A 21344-nucleotide genomic window follows, 5' to 3' on the forward strand; every position below is an offset into this window, starting at 1 on the left:
TGGTGCCAATCAAGTACTTCAGCAAACTTGCTCTGCCAATTAGAAGACCTCGGCACCTGCCAGAATTTCCTGGGTCCAACTCAAGCACACTCGGTTACTCCTGTTCACCCAGGCTTCAGCTCATGACAGAATGGAGATAAACCTTTCTGGTGATGGGAAATCTCATCACTGAAGTGCTACTGACATGACCATGGTGCTGGGCTTTCCTGGCCATGTCCCAGAGGAGTTTTTTGTTTGTGACAGGCTAAAATGTGACTGAATCTCCTGTCTCTGGTAGGGATGCAATGTGATCCTTGATACTGGTTCCAATAGCGATTCAACACATTTGCACTTCACAAATTTTAACTTTTCCCAAGCCAGTACCTTAACTTTTTGGAAATAACATTGCTTACGTCTTTAATGACATTTCAAATCAGGCTGAAAACTCATTGAGCCACTTCACCCCCTGGAGTTACTGGTCTTTGTCATTAAAGTTAGTTGGATTTATACATAAAATGCTTTTTGTTTGAGGAGAGTCCTTCCCAGAAGTGTAAATCACACTGACTTTGAAGATGCACTGGTGATAAATGGGATGTGGTGGTGATGAAGATAAAATGAATCTTATAGGAGTGCTGCCTGGGGCAGGGACAGGCTTGGGGTGGGATTTCCCCCCACCCCCAGCCCACCAAATAGATCACTTAGTTCTAGAATGGGACAAATTTCAGGGCACTGTGTTTATGATTCCCCACAACTCAACACATCCCCCCAAAAATCCAATTCACATTGTTCAAGGCATAGCTTGTAGGGTGTGCTAATGATTCTGCACACACTGCGCAACACACACTTTGTCCAGAAAAAAATAAGCAGTTTGCATTATTAATTCAGGCCCCAGTACAAACAAGGTGATAGAAAAATTAATTGATCATTTTATAATAAATAATAAAATGTTATTATAAAAGTAGATGCATCAAGCTCGCCTTTTAACGTTCACAAAATACAAGTCATGCCCATTTTTTTGTTACATTAATAAATACCATAAATTTTCATTAAGATGTAAACAGTGACTATGCTTTCTGTGTGTGTTTGGCTAAGTCACAGGGAGCAAAAAATGTGTGAGAGGAGGGTCAACAACAAAACAATGTACGTTAATGGTGGTTAATGGCTAACATAATCACCTCAACAGTGAATCAGTGAGACAGAAGGTAAAGTGAATACACATTTCAGCAGCACTTAGTTAGCAGACATGGGACGCGGGTGGCGCTGTGGGTAAAACCTCAGCGCCTAGGACTTGCCAATCACATGGTCGGTGGTGCGCTCCCGTCGTTCGGTCCCAGCGCCTGCCAACCTAGCAGTTCGAAAGCACCCCCGGGTGCAAGTAGATAAATAGGGACCGCTTACCAGCGGGAAGGTAAACGGTGTTTCCGTGTGCTGCGCTGGCTCGCCAGATGCAGCTTGTCACGCTGGCCACGTGACCCGGAAGTGTCTCTGGATAGCGCTGGCTCCCAGCCTCTAGAGTGAGATGAGCGCACAACCCTAGAGTCTGTCAAGACTGGCCCGTACGGGCAGGGGTACCTTTATAAGATCAAATGCTGAGGAAGAGGGATGCTGGCTAAATCATATTGGAACAAATGTGTCATATTAAAAAACCATGATGTTAGGGAAGGTCACTGCAAGCAAGTCTACAAAGAGAGCAGGCAAGCAGACTGGGCATTTCCTCACAGATATAAAATTAAACTACAGACAACCAGGTGCACTGCATACAGGTGCTTTAGGAGCAAAGAGCTGGATGTGATTCAAGAGAGTTTAGCTAGATTTTGGGATTTTAGATGCATGTTCTCTACCTCCCAGATTGCAAATGGGAAATCCAATCACCCTACCTGTATATTTTTGACAGTATAAAATGGAACTTCATGTCACTCATAGCAACTGAAGTAGACAGCTCAAATTATTCAATTGTTCTTCATTTCCAAATTATATTCTGCATTTAGGTATGAAATGTAAAGCCTTTAAGCTGTATATTGAAGATTGTTCTGGTTACAACAAAGTAAAAAACCTATTTCTCAGATGGTTATTTGCCTTTTTTTTTTACTTTATGGATCAGATTTTATGAAAAATTAAGCTGTCCTTTTTCAGTGCTCCAGTGTTAAATCTAGGTACCAATTTATACTGTTTAGAATATGAAATGCTTGTTTTGCTGTAAATGCAAATTTGAGGCAACTTCAGCAGAGTCTCTGTAAAACTGCCTTTCAGAGGCCTCTTCTCCACCAGACAGTTTGCACATTAAGTGCAGCCTCTGGAACATTGAATTTTTCATTGCAGTTTTATCCTATAAACTCTATAGCACCAGCAGTTTTATATCATCATCTGCTAGCGGTAGATGCTGAACTAAGAGAATCTAACTCCCAGCTTGAAAGGACTTAAGAAGATTGCTCTGTCCGTTGTTGATGTAGATGGCCTGACACACAACAGTGCTCTTGCTACCTCAGAAAAGATACATTTGCCTGCTGAAGCCTTAAACGCCCATCCGAGAGCCAGGTAAACTGGCTTTACTGGTAGTGATGGCAGCAGGACTGAAATGAGACCTTGCACTCCAGGCCAGCACAGCGGTGCTTATTCACAAGGTTGCTATCATGCAGTCTTCCCCAACTTGATGCCCTTTGATGTGATTTAAATTATAAGTTCTACAGACCCCCAGAATGATGTAGCTTGCAGCTGATGGGAACTGTAGTAAAAACGTTCTGTAAGTCACGAGGTTGGAGGCTGCTATAATGCTTTTCAGAATTCTTAGCAGTTTGCATTTGTGATTTGCTTTCAAAAACCAATGTGCCAGAGAGTTTGGCCTCTCTGTTTGCTTTTGGAGCTTTAGCCAGATGACCTTGTCTGCTTCTCAGTTTGTGCCTTACAAACGTGAGTTCTCCCTTGGTTGACGTTGCTTCAGTTTATATGGGGGGTGGGGAATCAGGAACAATAGATCCAGAAAAAAAATGCATATAATTGCACTGTGTTAAACAGCATAAACTAATGAATTAGATCCAGATGTTTCGAGTTGATATCATCCATATGGCATTATACAAATGTAGGGCTATTTATTTGCCAGCACCTTTCATCTAGACTCACAGAAAGTGGATGGCTAATCCTATCTGTGCAGATAGAGATGGTCTTCTGTGTCTACTGCATTTTCTTCACATAAATGCCAGTGATTACAGGAGCTGGGGGAGGGGTGGGAGGCAACTAACAGAGGCTCTTTCCAACACTTCAATCAGTGCTAGGACTGCTGCTGACCCAGCCTGCTTCCCCCTGAGCTCATCTTCTCACATCTGCTGCTGGTGCTGAACCCACACAATAGCACCAGCCTGTCAAATTTTTGCTCCTGTGCATGTCTTTGGATGAAGCATTTGATCAGGTTCATTTGAATCCCTGGGCGTGCCTGTTACGACTGTTTGACAGTTTCATTTAATAGGTGACCATGGGAGCTTTGCACGCTGAGTTTGCAATATTTGATAGGTTTTGCTTGATCTCTAGATCCAGGCTGCTTGAATTAGCATAATTTGAGAGCTGCCGGGATTTGTGCTTGTGTTACTGATGTTGGCTGGCGTATCTGTGGCTGTGTTTACATGATCAAAAGCAAAGGGTTTCGCATTACCTGGTGACACTTCCAGCTGTTCACAAACTTGTTAATACCTGCAATTGCTTCCCTCCCCCCCCCCTTCCTCCTCTTCTTCGTAATACAATTTTTATTGAATTTCCCAATTCTTACAAATTGACTTCAAATTAAATAGTTACATTGTTTCGTGGATTGACTTCCCACCCACACCGCCACAGTGTTTTTGTTCAAACCATTTTCTGCAGCATTATATATCAAGCTCTTATCTGTTACTGAAATCCCTCTAATGCGATTCTTCTGCTGCTCCTATTTCGAATCCTGCCCGCAATTTCATTTGACCGTAGTGATTTTTCAGATAGTCCAAAAAAGGCCTCCATTCTCCTCTTATTCATCAAGGGGGAGCAGTCAAGTTCAGGGAAATGGTATTTTCCCTGGTGGTCCCATTTCCCTTCAAATGCAGGTGTAGAAATGAGCTAGGGGTGCTATCCTCACTTCATTATTTCCCCTCCTTTCTGTCTTTTGTTACAGGGACTTAAAGCAGCAGATAATGACCCTACAGCCCCTCCTTACGACTCCCTTCTAGTCTTTGACTACGAGGGCAGTGGCTCCACAGCTGGGTCACTGAGCTCCCTCAACTCTTCGAGTAGTGGTGGTGAGCAAGACTATGACTACCTAAACGATTGGGGCCCACGTTTCAAGAAACTTGCCGATATGTACGGAGGAGGCGATGACTGAACCTGACGAGCAGAGGAGGCGATGGCTGGATGTTGCGTTTGGACAAGTACAAACCTTTCCACTGGTATTCCCAACAAGCGTACAGAAGCTAGGCTTTAACTTTGTAGTCTACTAGCACAAGTGCTTGCTGAAGGCTTTGGCATAGGCTGCAAACCTATTTGGGCTCACTGGGAATATCAGTCATCCAATGCTGTTTGGAAAAAAAATGGAAAACAAACAATTGAGCTCAGTTACACTTGAATTTTACAGTACAGAAGCACTGGGATTTTATGTGCCTTTTTGTACCTTTTTCAGATTGGAATTAGTTTTATGTTTAAGGCTTTAAATGGTACTGATTTATGAAAAGATGAGACAAACCACATTGGGGTGGGGAGAAAGTTCAATCACCAATATGCTTCAACATGCTTTTGTTACATTGCATTGCTTTTATTAAAATAAGGAAATTGGAAAAAGAAAAAAAAAAACCTCATGGGGAAATTTTGTTATTTGGGGGAGGGGGGAGAAGGCCATGAAAATGAAAAAAAAATGTACAATACTTCTAGTTTTAGATGATAGGGTTTTTCACTAAAATTCTAAAACTTATGCAGCTGGTTGCAAATAAAGGGAGTTTTCATATCACCAGTTTGTAGCAGAACTGATTTTCTTTTCTTATGATAGAATGTTAGACACATTTTGGTCTTAATCCATATACACATTTTTTAAAGCATTTTACAATACTTTTTTTCCCACTTCACTGTAAAAAAATGGTATGTGTACATAATGTTTTATTGGCATAGTCTATGGAGAAGTGTGGAGACTTCCGAACATGTGTATGTATTATTTGGACTATGGATTCAGGTTTTTGCATGTTTATATCTTTCGTTATGGATAAAGTATTTACAAACAGGTTGCAAACAAGTGACATTGATTCAATTGTTGAGCTGTAGTTAGAGTACTCAAGGTTTGGGTTTTTTTAATTATTTTGTTTTCGTTTTTATTTGTTTGGGGAGGGAGAAAAGTTCTTAGCACAAATGTTTTACATAATTTGTACCAAAAACAAGCAAACAAAATGAAGACATGAAGACAGAGAGATAAAACTCAAGGGATAGCCTGATACTGATGGCTCAAGCAATTACACAGTATGTTAAAAAGAGCTTTTAAACCAGAGAGACGTCTGACAACAGCTTTGCCTCTGTATTATGTACCAGAATATAAATGATACACCCCTGACCCCAATGTTCTGAATAAAATGCTAATTTTGGATCTTGTGACTGGATTGAACTTCTTTCCACTTGAAGAGCATGAATTGGAATTTTTTTTTAAAAAAATCAGGAAACACTAACAGAAAAAGCCATAATATTTCATTCAGAAGGCTAACAAAAATATTTTAATACTTCCTTGTCTTTTGATCCAGCAAATCCCCTTGTTGAAGTGAGGACACCAATCAATAGACAGAAGGGTCACATCATGACAAGGTCTTCCCCTTATTTACTACAGTGAAGGGAGCATTTCTGCACAGAAACTTTTGCGAGCACCAAGATGTCTCTGTCATTGCATTGAGTAGGGAAGCATGCATCTCTGAGCAGATGAGGTACTGAGCTATGGGTACCGTGATGTGAAGATTAGGCCATATCTCTTACATGAGCCCCATTGGGATAAATGTGAATTGTATATAAAAACGCAGGTGCATGGTATCGTGGGAGCTAAAACTTGGGTGTAAAGCCCAACGAGAGGATTCCATGAAAGTGGGAAACTGAAAATTTTGGCAGGCCTCCTTGAATTAGCCCAGAATTCTGACATATTGTTGGTGAATGCAACAGATACAATATGATAATGGAATGACTTTGGGAAGTGGGAATTAGTGTGCCAATCAGTAGGTCTATGTCGGAGGGTAGTGGGGGTGGTGAAGGATCCAGCTTGTGGACAGATCCTGAATGTTGCCACCCTGCCATTCAGTTGGTGTCATCATGACATCAGGTAACTTAAAAGGAAATAATCAAGGTTGATCTCCCCATTGTTTCTTTTCCTCCTTTGTTGTCATGACATGGTCAGAAGCTCCCCCTTTTCTTTTGCAGCTTGCCTGAGTGCCAGTTCAACCAACCCATGTCTGCAAAGGCCCAGTTGGGCCTTGCATTCAGCATTGAATTGAAATTCATCACCCAATGCAAACCCAAGTGGGAACTCACTGGTGAAGCGGATCCAAGCAGAGCCTGCATTGGACCCCATATTAGAAAATGCTGAATGGTACCCAATGGGGAGCACATTCTAATGGAGGAGTTGGCAAGGTTTACCTACATGGGCCGGATTGCACGTGAGCGCGTGCACCTGTGATTTCCATCATCTGCGCAGACACGATTTCCGGTGCCGCAGAAGCAAGCCCCCATGCCGCGCTGTGCCAGTTTAACGCAGTGCATGGGGACTCGCTGAGCGGGCAGCTCGTGGGCCGGTTAAACGACCCCCATGGGCCGCTTGTGGCCCATGGGCCTTAGGTTGCCCACCCCTGTTCTAATGCTCCTGATCATTCTTTTGCAGCTGCAGCTTTACGTGTCTCATACCTGACTTCAGATGTGGGGAACATGGGCATGGCTTGGTGGGGGGACAACCCTGTGAGTCCAGTTAAAGCTCCTGGCAGAACTAATTTGGCTTCACGCTGGACATTCCCATGCCTGGTCTAAGTTACAGATTTGGGAAAGGTTTATGACTTCATTTTAATTCGCTATTATTGGAGGCTCATTTTCTCTTCAGCTCTTGTCAGTTATATTACTAGAAATAGTGGATTTAATTTGACTTAATTTCTCTAGTTTCCCTTCAGTTCAGAATTACAGGAGAAAATGTGGTTTTTAAAATAGAATTCTTTATTAACCTATTTGTATCCCAGCCCTATAAATGGATCATTGGGGTCTTCCTCAGTTGTATTGCATTAATGACAATTACTCACAAGGCCTACATAGCTGCGGGGCAACAGAGCTTCCATTTGTGTGTGTATATGCGCCTACATGTGTGAGTGTCCGTGTGCATGTGATAGATATTTAATTTCTAGTAGGTCTGAATGCCTCTAATATTTTTTTAAAAAATGTTTATTTTGAAGTAAGCTGCGCTGAGTTCTGAATGAATTATTCCAAGTATGCTGAATATTGCAGTCAGAAGTTGAGGAAAGTATTCTTGGTTTGATGAAAAAGGCTAATCATATATAAGTGAAGTATGAAGTGGGGTGGTGGAGGCACAGTTTAAAGCAAGAGATTGAAAATAGAATTGCACATGGGCAAGAGAGGAGAGCCATGATAGTGGAAGGAATTGGCTTTAATAAATGCAAATTATACAGGGAGATGATAGATCGCTTCGTAAATTGTGCAAGTGTGTGGTGCGTTTGCAAATTTATGCAGAAATGTGTTTTGCAGTAATGGTTCCTTTTATTGCTGCTTTTTCTAAATAGCAACAAAATGGGATTGTCACCAAAAAACAGTATCTGCATTGGGTGGGAAAGAAAACACGCACACAGAAAAATACTTTACCATCCATTAAATACCTTGTAAATGGAATAGAATTGATCCCAAGGATGTGTGTAATCACATTATGATTTCCTAATTTTTATGAATGTACAGGTGGAGAGTGAACATTATTCAGTGACTACTCATTGGATTAGAAAATATGGGCAGGATAGACAGCAGATTTAGCAACTGTTAATGTGGTAGAGAAATTGGTGGTAAATAAGCAAGCAAGCAAGTGGTCCACCTGGAATGAAAAAATGCTTTGAAACGGTTATAGAGTAAGGTGTTAGTTCCTGCACCTTTATCCAAAATTTGTCACCTCATTAAATTAATGTTGTCAACACCAAAAGATTGAGTAGGAGATCAATCAAGAAAGGGAGTTACATTAAGGAGTCTCAGAGCATTCAATAATAAGCTGCAACATAACCCTGATTCACGCATATCTGCATATCACTTGATTTCTTTAAATCGGAGTTCTGTGCATTCGGCGATGTGAGTTGATGTGGAAGCTCAGTGGTGAACGGTCTGTGATGACCCTTACACAAACTACAGATGATCTTAACAGTTACCAAGTTATTAACATGTGTGTGCTCTTTCAGAATTAACTAAAAGTACTGCAGATAGTGGGGACGCGGGTGGCGCTGTGGGTAAAACCTCAGTGCCTAGGACTTGCCAATCGTCAGGTCGGCGGTTCAAATCCCCGCGGCGGGGTGCGCTCCCGCTGCTCAGTCCCAGTGCCTGCCAACCTAGCAGTTCGAAAGCACCCCCGGGTGCAAGTAGATAAATAGGGACCGCTTACTAGCGGGAAGGTAAACGGCATTCCGTGTGCTGCGCTGGCTCGCCAGATGCAGCTTGTCACGCTGGCCACATGACCCGTAAGTGTCTCCGGACAGCGCTGGCCCCCGGCCTTTTAAGCGAGATGGGCGCACAACCCCAGAGTCGGACACGACTGGCCCGTATGGGCAGGGGTACCTTTACCTTTACTGCAGATAGTAGATGCTTCATGTTAAATAAAGTGGATTCGGTGAAGTCTACCAAAACATTGCTACTGTGGATGATTTTATTTGTTTCACTGAGACTTGAGGAAGATGTGTTAAAACATGCAAAGGTTATCCAGTAGAACCAACATTTGTCCTCTGCTAATGTTTTGTTTGTTTGGCAGTCAGTGGGGGGAATCCAGGAAACAAATGTTTTAGTTTTCATCTTCCAGGAACCAATGCATTGATTTGTTTCTGTTTTCCCCATAACATGGGGAGGAATTGGAGAACACCCACTTCTACTGTCAGTTTTCCTGAATCTGTGGGAGGTACTTCATAGGCATAGAGGGCATTTTACAGGAGACGTGACCATCCTGTTTTTGGACTGAGCCATGCAGGGAAAGATGAAGGGCTGAACCACTCCTACCAACTTCCACAGTATTATCTTACCACCTGCCTCAAAACAGATGACATACACAGTCACTGCAAAGGAGTGTGCCAAATGAGCATTGTGAATGGTGGCTGCTGGGAAGCAAATCTAGATCTGCCACATCTCTGCTAATAGGGGCTTAGCTCTGAAGCTAACTGCCTCTCGCAAAGAGAAGTATTAAAATGTTCCATCTTGAGCTGCTCTGTATGTGCGCACACAGCTGCATGCACACATGCTCCGTTCCTTTGTCTTTCCTTATCTTCAGTCTGCTTTATAAAAGGTTTATAGTCTCCTTTAAATTTTTAAATGGAAATATGTTTAATTTAAAGTTGAGATTGCATCAGTTTGGAAGAAGGACAAGCTGCTCTAATTGTGAACGAAAGCACTTTAGACAGCTGCTTCAGGTTATTATTTTCATGTTTCGGTTCCATTGCTGCAGTCTTGCGTTTTGATTAAAGACATCTGAAATCCAGCCTACTCTTGCGCAGGAGGCTCCTCTGTTTATAACCAAAGATCCAAAAGGCTTCTCCTTTGTAAAAAGGGAAAAGCACCAAAGATCGCCACATCGTCTAAGAAATGTGTTGCTGGTTTTCTTTATTGGTTGTCAAACCTGTCAGGTGAGAAGAGTAACAGATGAGCAAGCAACAATACATCCAAAAGAGTGCTTCCAATCCCACCGTCTCAGTTGCATGCTTTCGCACTAAACTGGAAACATGGAAAATGAGGCAAAGCACGAATCTTGACAAATTGGGTAGCCTTTTCTCCAGATTGGAAAAATTACTCTTGCTCTGTAGGCTGGCTGGCAAGTGGAACTAGGATGAAGGAGGATAGGACTGCATGTCCTAACTACATGTGATGCTAAATATGCAGCTGCTAATCATGCCATGACTTTCATTTATTTAATAGCAAGTGGCAGTGGGGGACCCTAATTTTTACCAGGACCACATAATGCAAAGTGGGAGGCTTTTCTCTTCCTGCTCCAGCCATGATCTCAAGGAAAATCCCCTTCTCCCACATGGTAATTAGTGATGGGAAAAGTGATCCCATTAGGAGTGGACCCCCCACTTGCTAACACTAATTGCTGTGGGAATTTCTGCAATAATCAGAGAAGGAGAGAGTTAAACCTTACCTCATTGCATATTGCAGATCTGATAAACATGGAGAGGGGAAACTGGCTGTTAAGTAAGCAAAAACCCTGATTCTGACAGTGGCACGTTTAGAATTGAATGTTGCTCAGTCTTTAGTGACTGCACAAATGCATTATAAAAAGCATTCGAAGTTCTGTATCACTTTGGGATACAGACTCCTCTCACTTCCTGAGAGACATTCAAGTATTTATACTGCACCAAAGTAGCCATCAAATAAAAGGTACAATTTGTGTGTGGTGTCCTGTAACTCTTCTGAAGTCCAAGTGATTTCACTGAATAATATCATAAATCCATATCTGTGATACAATTAATGTGTTGTTGTATAAAAATTTATTATCAGAAGCAATGACTTGGTCACTTTTATTGCACCAAGTACCGTGGTTTGACAAAAGCATGAAGCAATCCAGCCAGATGGGTATAAATAAATTTGATGATGATGATGGTGGTGGTGGTGGTGGCAAGACAGACCAACCATCCTGTAGGCCAGTGCTGCCCCACCAGAGTGACAGTGACCTAAAGAAGAACTTCTTACTGGTCCTAGTAGCTGTCACTCACTTTTATAGCTACAGGTGCTAGGACCTTTTTCCATGGGAATCATGTACACCACTGAGCTATGGGTCATCCTATAATGCTTCTTCATAGGTCACAATAATTAGATTATGACTGAAACCTCTAATTTGCGGTTCTCCTTTTATCAATGATCTGGCCCAAAGTTAGAGGCAGTGTTGCATTGCACTGGGTGGTGGCAACACAATGCTGGAACCAGATAGGCAGATGGTCATTGCATAGTTTCCATAGTTTCAGCTATTACAGGCTTGTTAGTAGGATGAGGGTGAAAGTTTACTAGTCCCCCTTCCCATTTGTTTTGGCATTTTTATCATGGCTTCATACTGCTGTTTGGATTTATTCACCAGAAGATTCTACATTGCTAGCTCTTCCACATGGAATGTAAGACAGCTTGCTCTCTAGATTTAGCAGGCTTCAATAAAGTCATGTTAACAGATAACAGTTAGTAAGTGTTGCATGCTCAGTAGATTTAAGACATGCCAATAGGGCTAAGCAATGATAGTAGTCCTTGGTGTATAGAAAACCTTGTGGGGAATGAAGCAAGCCAAATCCCTGGGGTAGCTCAGTTGGTAGAGCATGAGACTCTTAATCTCAGGGTCATGGGTCTGATCCCTATGTTGAGCAAAAATACTCCTGCATTGCAGGGGGTTGGACTAGAAGACCCTTGTGATCCCTTCCAATTCTACCAAATTCATCCACCTGACAAATTAGCAAACAGCACCCCCATTGCCTTTCTATCCACCCATCATTTCTCTGCCTATCTCACCTGATGGCTTTGAACGGGGCCTCTCTTCGTAGTCCTTGAAAGACTTCTTTGTCAATGAAAGTACAGTAGCTATAGCTTAATAAGCAAGGAGTGCTTTGGTCAGGTGAATTTCATTTTTGATCCTTTCGCTTTTTGTGAAGGTCTCGGTTCAGCAAGGACTCTAATGCATCTGTCAAATTCCCACCAAAAGAAATGTCTTTCGTTCCTCAAGTTGATGAATTGAGGCTCAAATCTAGAGTTGTTCTTTGATCTGCTGAAGATGGTGAATAGATTCACATGACAATTACTGCCAGAATTAATCTTATGGTCTCTCAAAAGCTGCTAGCCCGATTATTCCTTTTCCCTGCTATATTCAGGTCCCTCTTCAGTTCTCTAAACTCTGCATGTACTGATTTCCACCACCATTTATTTACATACTATGTCACAGAGGACATTTATAGATGCTGTTGGGAAGAGCATTAACCGAAGCCATAATTTTTTATCCACTCGCCAGAGCCCAAGAAAGATGACCATGCACTCTTCCCAAGCAGGTCTAATGGTCCCTCCAGCAGCATAATATAGAGAAAGAGAGTACCTGTTTAGAAAGTAGTGTATCTGCTGTGCACAAAATCACATATATCCCTGGGAAAGGTGGCATTCCTATTTGCCCGTACCTATTATGTATTTATTTCAAATACTCTTCATACTGATCAGAATCAAGAACTGCATCCTCAAATCTTCATGATCTTCTGTCTTCTCTTGTCAGAAGTTGCTTCTTCAAAAACATTTCACCATAGTTAATGAGTTATCTTTCCCCTAACTTGGAAGGAGACCTGATTTCATTCGCACCTATCGTCTTACAAAGTAAGAACCTTCCACGTAATGTGTTCCACCTGAACTCACCCAGCAGGCCTGTTCAAGCAGGAAGACTTATTTGCAGGAACAAGGAAACCTGTGTGGTGTCCAGAAAGGAGGAAGTAGCTGCCAAAAAACTTGTCAGTCATACTTTGAGAAATCAGCATAGAAGAAAGCATAGAACAGGCTTCTCGTACAGCATCCCAACTGCTAGCCTTGTGGTTGAGAAGGATGAATTCTCCCTACAGGTGGTAAGAGAAGGTGCACTTGACTGAACATGCCCAATGGTTCTCCTTCCTGTGTTGTGCTTCTGCCTCTCTATTTGTTCCACAGAGAAGATTCACCCCCTACTGTCTAGTTTGGGGGCACTTCCCAACAGAAAAGAGTACCAGTATTAAACTTTATTTCAGTCACAGACCAGCATAAGATAAAACATATGGATAAACCGAACACATAAGACTTAAAACAGGTAAGGGATAAAAACTAGTAATTAAAAGGTGATTATATATTATATAGAAACAAGGACAAATGGTTTCAAGCAACTATAAGGGAAGGAGTGTGAAGGAACACAGGACTTGCATTTTGGGCCTAGTTTGTGGCGAAAACCATCCTTCAACGAATATTCATCATGGCAGCACAAAATCTAGCAACTGAGTATGTAACATCTAGGTTTTCATCTTGAAATAGCAGGGAGGTATAAAGCTGTTCTGTGAGACCTGGGAATTTTTGTAGTATAAGCTAGATGAACCTAGCTCGTATATCTGTATATCAGTGAAAAAGACAAGTTCTGTTGTTTCCAGTTGCCCAGAGCCACATGGGCATTTCTTCTCCTCGTATGGTGTCTTCCTACAGCTGCCTTCTGAAAGCCCTTCGCTGTTTTGGATTTTCAGGGTTGGTTATATGCAGTGCTTTTTTCTGGGGGACGTGGGTGGCGCTGTGGTTTAAACCACTGTGCCGCTTAGACTTGCCGATCAGAAGGTTGCGGATCAGAAGGCCCCGCGATGGGGTGAGCTCCCGTTGTTTGGTCCCAGCTCCTGCCAACCTAGCAGTTCGAAATCACACAGTGCGAGTAGATAAATAGGTACCTCTCTGGTGGGAAGGTAAACAGCGTTTCCATGCGCTGCTCTGGTTTCGCCAGAAGCAGCTTAGTCATGCTGTCCACATGACCCAGAAAAACTGTCTGCGGAAGCGGACAAATGCTGGCTCCCTCGGTCTGTAAAGCAAGATGAACGCTGCAACCCCAGAGTCATTCGTGACTGGACTTAACTGTCAGGGGTCCCTTTACCTTTACCTTTACGTACGCATACCCCTAAACATTTTGTGAATCTAAGTTTGGCCTCATTGAGGGGCAGTATTTAAATATGAGCAGGAAAATGAGAGTACGCCTAAACATTTTTATTTTTATTTTATAGAAAAAAAGCACTGGTTATATATGGTATCTGGGAAGTAAGATGTCTTCTCGTTTCACTGATTAAAAATTTCAGGGACCTGCCTAGATCTATTTGGCATTTCGTATCATTCCACATGCTGTTTGATGGGGTTTTTTTTTGGCTTATTCATACCCCATGTTGAGTAGGATCTGTGGGGTGAAGTCTAGAGTTGTTACGTTTATCACTGCACATTTCCATGTCATTCGGAAACCACCCTTAATAGCTAAAGTAATAATTTATTATTTCTACCCCGCCCATCTGGCTGTGTTTCCCCATCCAGCCTCTGCTTAAAAACTACCATGGAAGAAGAGACCACAACCTCCCAAGGGAGACCTAAAGGTGCAAGGCCACACAGGAGGAAGGAGAGTAGGAAGTCAGTGGGAAGTGCCCAACAACCAGATGGGGTGGGGGCATTTTCAGACTGGGAATATGGTCCTCCATTTGAAAACGGATAGCTACCTCTATCCTAGAGGTTCACATATAAACAGGAAGAAGTTGCTGTCAGGCTGGTCATTAGCTTGTATGTATATAAATACCTTGGTCATGTTGCCTCTTATGCAAGTGTCAATGCTCCAGAGTCCTGACCTTTATTTCTCTCTTCCTAGCCTCTTCAAGCTTGCTATTTGCCTTAGAATCATGGAAATGTAGAGTTGGAAGGTACCCCAAGGGCAGTCCAACTCCCTTGCAATGCAGGGATAGCAGCTAAAGCATCCATAACAGGTGGCCATCCAACCTCTGCTTAAAATCTACCAAGGAAGAAGAGCCCACAACCTCCCAAGAGAGCCCTTTTCACTGTCAAACAGCCCTTACTGTCATAAAGTTCATCCTGATCAAAATCTCCTTTCTTTTGACTTGACCCCATTTGTTGGAGTCCTACCCTCCAGTTCATGTCCTTTCAGTATCTGAAGATGGCTATCATATCTCCTCTCAGTCTCCTTCTCCAGGTTAAACATACTCAACTCCCTCAACTGTTTCTCATAAGACTTGGTCTCCAGACCCTTGATCATCTTGGTCGCCTTCCTCTGCACATGTTCCAGCTTGTCAATATCCTTCTTAAACTGTGGTGCCCAGAACTGGAAACAGTGTTCCAGGTGTGGTCTGACCAAGGTAGAATGGAGTGATACTATTACTTCCTTGATCTGGACACTATACTTAATTTGATGCAGCTTAGAATAGCATTAGCTTTTTTTGCTGCGACATCACACTATTGACTCATGTTAAGCTTGTGATCCACTAAGACCCCTAAGATCCTTTTCACATGTACTACTAGTAAGTCAGGTGTTCCCCATCTTATATTTATACAGCTGGTTCTTCCTGTCTAAATGCAGAAACTTACTTTAAATCCTGGTCCCTGCTTCTTTGATCTGACTTCTCCCACTTATGATTCTATCCAAACTTTCTTTCCTCTGATCCAGCTATACTTCAGTTATGTTTTCAAAATATGGTGTTGTTGGTGTGTGTGTGTGTGTGTGTGTGTGTGTGTGTGAGAGAGAGAGAGAGAGAGAGAGAGAGAGAGAGAGAGAGCATTTTCAGTTATGGAAAATTCAGATAAATTAATCTTTACATTTGGGAAAAAAAGCACCATCTTTCTCTTTCTCTTTAAATATATTCTTTCCCATATTGTGCCTTGTTATGTTGCTCTTATCTTTTCTCACCAAGCCTGGCTATATTTTTGTTTTCTCTTCTTGCTGTATGTTTATGAAGATTTGCTTTATAGGGCTCGGATCTTGGAGCAGCCTTTTATAAACATAAAAGAAGTGTCACTGTTTTAATACAACTGATTTATAGGCTTTACTCTTTCAGATGTAACATTATTTCAAGTTTCAATTAAACGCTCACCCTCCCATTACACTGGCACTTGCTCACTGGGATTTTTTTTAATTACTTCACATTTGATTCCTTCATATCTAATATTCTTGCCAAGAGTGTATTTTTGTGAAATTATGCTATAATAAACTCATGTTTGTATAATTTAGTAAGATTGAATGAAACTACCTTCAAGTTACTAAACAATAGTATTCCACCCATGAATATGAAGTCTCTCTCTCTCTCTCTCTCTCTCTCTCTCTCTCTCTCTCTCTGTGTGTGTGTGTGTGTGTGTGTGTGTGTAGGGAAAGAATCCTAGGAATATGATTAATGAATGGTTGAATTTTGAAAATTATTCTTGGAGGCCTGCCTGCACCCAAAGATAAAAATTCCTTAATGTGCCATGTGTGTCTATAGATAGAGAAATCTATAGGACTCTCTTTCTTCAGTCTGCTATCTTTGAGAAGTTAGATTATTATATTACATTTGTTATCTTCAGTACTGCAGGGTGAGCTTCTAAAAAAGTCCAGCTGCCTCCCTGCTCTATAAATCAAAAGTAATGGTGAGATAACAACAACAAAAATACATTCTGGTTGAAGAACATTAATTATTTGGGATGGAGCAGGGCAGGGCAAAGGACTGCAAGAGAAACAAATTGTTGTAGGCTGGTTGGGTAAAGAGAATTGCATTAGAATAGAAGAGCACAGAGAGCAACTATCTTCTCTTTTGCAACTCTCGTTCATTGCAGCAAGGCTGGCTCATGAGAACATCCCAGTGGATTTCATCCAGAATCACTAAAATGTTGCATTTTCATGAAGTACAGATTTCTTGTAAATAAGAATTTTGGGGTGCATACCATTGGTCCACAAGTGTATGGAAGTGTTTGGAAAAGAAATTTCACAGGGCACCTTATATCATTAGCAGCAGGAAGCACATTTCTAACAAGGAACTTGCTTGGAAAAGTTTGGATAAGTGAATTTCTGCTGAATAACTAGCAGTGAGCATGTTTTTTGGATGCCCACCAGAAAAAAAGACTTTATATCCACAAGTATTTTATCCAGGAAAATGATATTCTTAGGATATAGTTATTGATATTTTTGTTGGTTTTACTAATATTGCAAGTTTAGTATTAAGTCTTTATTCCTCCCTTTTGTAAGGTGAGATTCTTGCCAGTCTGTGGAAGACCTGGAATGATCTGCTGCCCTTGTAATGTTGGGAGCTAGTATGGTATAGTTTGTTAGGGTGTTGTATTAAGGATGGAGAGCCCCAAATGCAACACCCACAAAAGCCCCCAGGTGACTTCAGCTTAGCCTTTCTCAGGTTGTTGTGAGAATAAGTTGGGAAGACCACATATGCTGAGGTCCTTGGAGGCAGCAGGTGCTCTCCTGCTGGATACCCATTTGGCAAGGAGACAGCTTGAACACAAGTTGTGGGAGAGTGGGTATGAATCTGACCAAACACAAGAGCTCACCATCGAGCCTAATGTGCAGGGAAGAAAGCAAAGCGACACTTCTTTATTAACCATGTGTCTGCACAGTTCCATCTAGGCCAGGGGTAGTCAACCTTTTTATACCTACCACCCACTAATGCATCTTTCTTGATGGTAAAATTTCCTTACCGCCCACCAGTGCTCAATGGAAGGAGGATTCAGCTTGTGCTGTAGAACCCCCTGCCACCCACCTAGAATCCTGAAACGCCCACTAGTTGGTGGTAGGGACCAGGTTGACTACCCCTGATCTAGGCAATCTCCTTTGGGTTGTTCAGAATCTTGCCCCACAAAACTGAGCACTTGGAAACTAGCTATAACACTTTTACGAAGCACTTGCAGCTACTGCAGTTGAGATACCACTGGTTTTGCAGTTCTGCACCATCTACCTAGTCCTGTTATGTTGAATTCCAGTTGTTGAGGGATTAGATGAAAATGTAGACAATGTGCATGAGGTGTGGCCTATCACTTGTTTGTTTGATCCTTATTCACAGAGCAACAAAGGCTAAGCTTGTATGCTGGGAACAGCTGCTCCACCTCTGCAAGGTCTCCTACTTTGCATGAAAGGTGATCATTAGATCAAGCAATGTATCATAAACCGCTACTTCAGTACCAGCAACACAAAAAATGGATTTCATCCTGTATTTAACAAAGGACTCTGCAGCAGAAGTCCCCCCCCCCCACCATAATCTTAAAGCAGGGTTTTAATGATCCTGAAAAATAGGATAGTTATGTTATATACTGACATTACTGCCTGGAAACACATTGGATGTGTATCCCTCTCCAAGGAACTCCCATTAGTGTAGATTTAGAAGTTGCATACTAATTCCTAACTACTTCGTTTTTAAGCTGATAATTATCTGAAGAACTGTATGAAGGGAGTGTTGCTTCCATTTAGTAACACAATTTGCCAAAATGTATACACATGACAGCAACAGTATGTAATGGACAATTTTGGAAGCAGATGGTTTGGAACCAGAAGATTCAGTATTGTCTCTTTATGAAGGAGCTGGGCCTGAGGCCCTTGGCGAAACAAGATTGTTAATGTCATCCTGTTCCCTGGTGGTCAACATTTTGCATCAATATGATACATAATTCAACACAATTGATGGCTGCTCTACTAATTGGAGCCTGATATATTATTGACACTAAATTGCCTCTCCCTTCTGGAAGGGATAGTCCCTTTAGGGCCAGATTTGTGCTTAATGATGGGGCACCTCGCACTGTAAGAGAATTTGCACTGAACCTTGACTCTGTTGTTCCTGCAGTGGAGATAAATGCACAGTACTATAGCGACCCGATCAGGGAAAGCTCTCACTGAAATTGCCATTGACAAAGTCTCTATTTTCTTTTCTTTATTACAGTTTGTGGCAAGATGTAGAGTGCTTTTCCATTATGGTCTTTTGCATGCACAGTACCAGATGGACTGAAAGTATTATTGACTGGCCTTTTTCTAACTCTAGTAAGAAAATTAGGCTGCCAGGGTTTTTTGTATTTTCCATTTCTGATAAATGGCTCCTACCCTGCTGCATGTGTGCTGCATATAGTCTATGTGTGTGCTTGTGTGTAGACACACAGATGCACACATAAATAGCCCCAACTCGGGCAGAAAAAGAAGTGCAGCGTTTGGATTGTAATGACTTCTGAGGAACAGGATTTGATGTGAATTCTACTGTAATATCACCTGTAAGATTTAAATACCTGCACAAATGAGGCATGAGCCAATTCAGCATGTCCAGTATGCATATTCATAATTTGAAAGCAGCATCGCTCCCTCCTCTGAGACTGCCAGAGAGACCTTGCTTCTTGGAAAGAGGATGCACATCATCTCCTCATGCCAAGGACTTGTACCTCAGCCAGCCACTCTGAGCTCTCGGTTTATAGACGAGACATGACTGAGGCAAACTTCAGAGGCAAACCCAGCAATCCAACTCCTAGCTGTTGGGCTGTGTAACTCTTGGCTCTAGGCTTATAAAAGAGGCTTCGGAGACAATGGGAAGTTTGGCTGCTAGAAGTGAGCAGCAGCCAAGGGGCAAGAGGAAGGAGGTGCAACACAGGCAGTGCTGATGACGATGAATGGCGATCAGTTTCCAGCATTGGCTGATAATATCATCAACCCATGCTCATGCAAGATGCTCTTGGATATTTCCAGCCAGCAACATGGTTACAGAGTGCTGCTGCCTGCACTGCCTCTGCCTCCGCTGTCAGTAAGGTCACCATCCAGTCACTTCATGGTGACGGTAGACATTGACTATCCTCTGGCTCTCTATTCTAGGTAAGGAGCATTGTGTATGACAGGCAAGTCAGGTCCCCCTATGGCAGCTGTGAGATTGGCCTGGGGTTTGTTTGTTTGATTGATTGATTAAATTTGTATACAGCCCTTCATCCATAGATCTCAGGGCAGTCCACAGCATGAAAATACAAGATTAAAAACACAAAAGACATAATAAAAACAAGAACCAAACCAAACCAAACAACAATTCCCCCTTCTCTCTAGAGGTTTTTCGTGCCTTTGAATAGTTGGAGCAAACCTGGGTTTGAAATAAAAGCACTGAAATTCTGTGATTTGGGTTTGGCAGCTGTGCATCTAAGATTTGCTCTGGTCTTTTAAAATACAGTGGTACCTTGGGTTACAGACACTTCAGGTTACAGGCGCTTCAGGTTGCAGACTCTGCTAACGCAGAAATAGTACTTCAGATTAAGAACTTTGCTTCAGGATGAGAACAGAAACCGGGTGGCAGCGGGAGGCCCCATTAGCTAAAGTGGTTCCTCAGGTTAAGAACAGTTTCAGGTTAAGAACGGACCTCCAGAATGAATCAAGTTCTTAACCCAAGGTACCACTGTAATGTAACAAACCCCAAACCCTCAGGAAAAGAAGATCTAAATGTAACACAGCTCAACACATGGTGGGACTCATTCTCACAGAAGGCAGTAATGACCACCAGCTTAGATGGCTTGAAAAGAGGATGAGACAAATTCTTGGAGGATAAGGCTATTGAAGGCCCATGATGGCTATGCTTTGACTCCATAGTCGGAGGCAGCAACGTTTCTGAATAGCAGTTGCTGGAAAACCCAGGAGGGCAGAGGGCTCTTAGGCTCAGTTTCTTTTTGCAGGTTTCTCGCAGGCAGCTGGTTGCCCATTGTGAAGCATAGGATGTTGGGCCAGAAGGGTCATTGGCTTGAGCCAGCAGGCTCCTCTTGTGTTCTTACATCCGAAAGAGCCTCGTAACTTTGGGGGGAAATAATCCCCTATTCTGCTCTGGGTACTCGAAGCCACACCGCGTCCAAGATACACACTCCCCTTCCAACTTCGCTACTTCAGCTTTTCTTTGGCACAGCTATCTCCTCTTCCCAGATGGAAGCTCATTAATCTTCAGGTACTTCCCACATTTCCTGTCTTTCTCATTCTTTTCCCCTTTCTTTCGGGTTTATAAAATTATGCATGGCATCTCTTTCCGCATCCTATCATTCTCTGATGAATTTCCCTAACTCTCCTTTTTTTTCACTGCTCTGAAAGAGAGGGAGGGCAGGAAGAGTGCTGAGACTTCAAAGCATGTCAAAAGACCAGGGCAGAGAAAGACGCCCATCCTGCCTTCACACAGCCCTGTGCAATCTGCGGCATGTTTTTATTTAGAGTACCACAATGAAAGCATCTGTATTATTGGGGTGGGGTGGGCATTAATAATGGATCAGCCCATCTCTTGCCCGTCTGCTTTCCCTCTCCTATTTATGAGAGTGAGGGAGGAATACAGGCCGTCCAATATTGCAGGCACTACATCAGCCGTATGCTAAATTCAATAGAGCAGAGGAGTCCTCTTCTTTCTTGCAGCCTAATCAGATAATTAGAGGTTTTGTCACAGTCTTCTGCCGCCTGGTACAAAGTTATCCTGGCTGATGATGTGACACTTTATCTCTGGCAAATTTAGCAAGACGACTCTTTGCATGTTGGAAGTTTACTTTAATTGGGTATCTTGAGATTTACAAAGGGGAAAGTAATATTCTCTGCGCACCGGTGAGAGCCTACGTGTACTCGCCACCCCCAATATTTTAAGCAAAGGCTAATTTCCTAGGTTCCCCTCCTCTCTCGCTCTCTTTCTCGGTTTTCCCCAGTGATG

General features: G+C 42.4%; 1 protein-coding gene across 2 annotated transcripts in view; it reads left to right on the plus strand.

The window, feature by feature from the left end:
- CDH2 (cadherin 2) overlaps positions 1 to 5560 on the plus strand; it is a 127052-nt gene extending 121492 nt beyond the window's left edge. For both annotated transcript variants that reach the window (XM_081918524.1, XM_081918523.1), the window contains exon 16: positions 4112 to 5560. In XM_081918524.1, the coding sequence (XP_081774650.1) occupies positions 4112 to 4318 (207 nt within the window). In that variant the 3' untranslated portion in view covers positions 4319 to 5560. The remainder of the gene's footprint in view (positions 1 to 4111) is intronic.
- The last annotated feature ends 15784 nt before the right edge of the window (positions 5561 to 21344 follow it).

The sequence above is a fragment of the Podarcis melisellensis genome, assembly GCF_964234715.1.
Source record: "Podarcis melisellensis genome assembly, chromosome: 7".
Taxonomy (NCBI): domain Eukaryota; kingdom Metazoa; phylum Chordata; class Lepidosauria; order Squamata; family Lacertidae; genus Podarcis; species Podarcis melisellensis.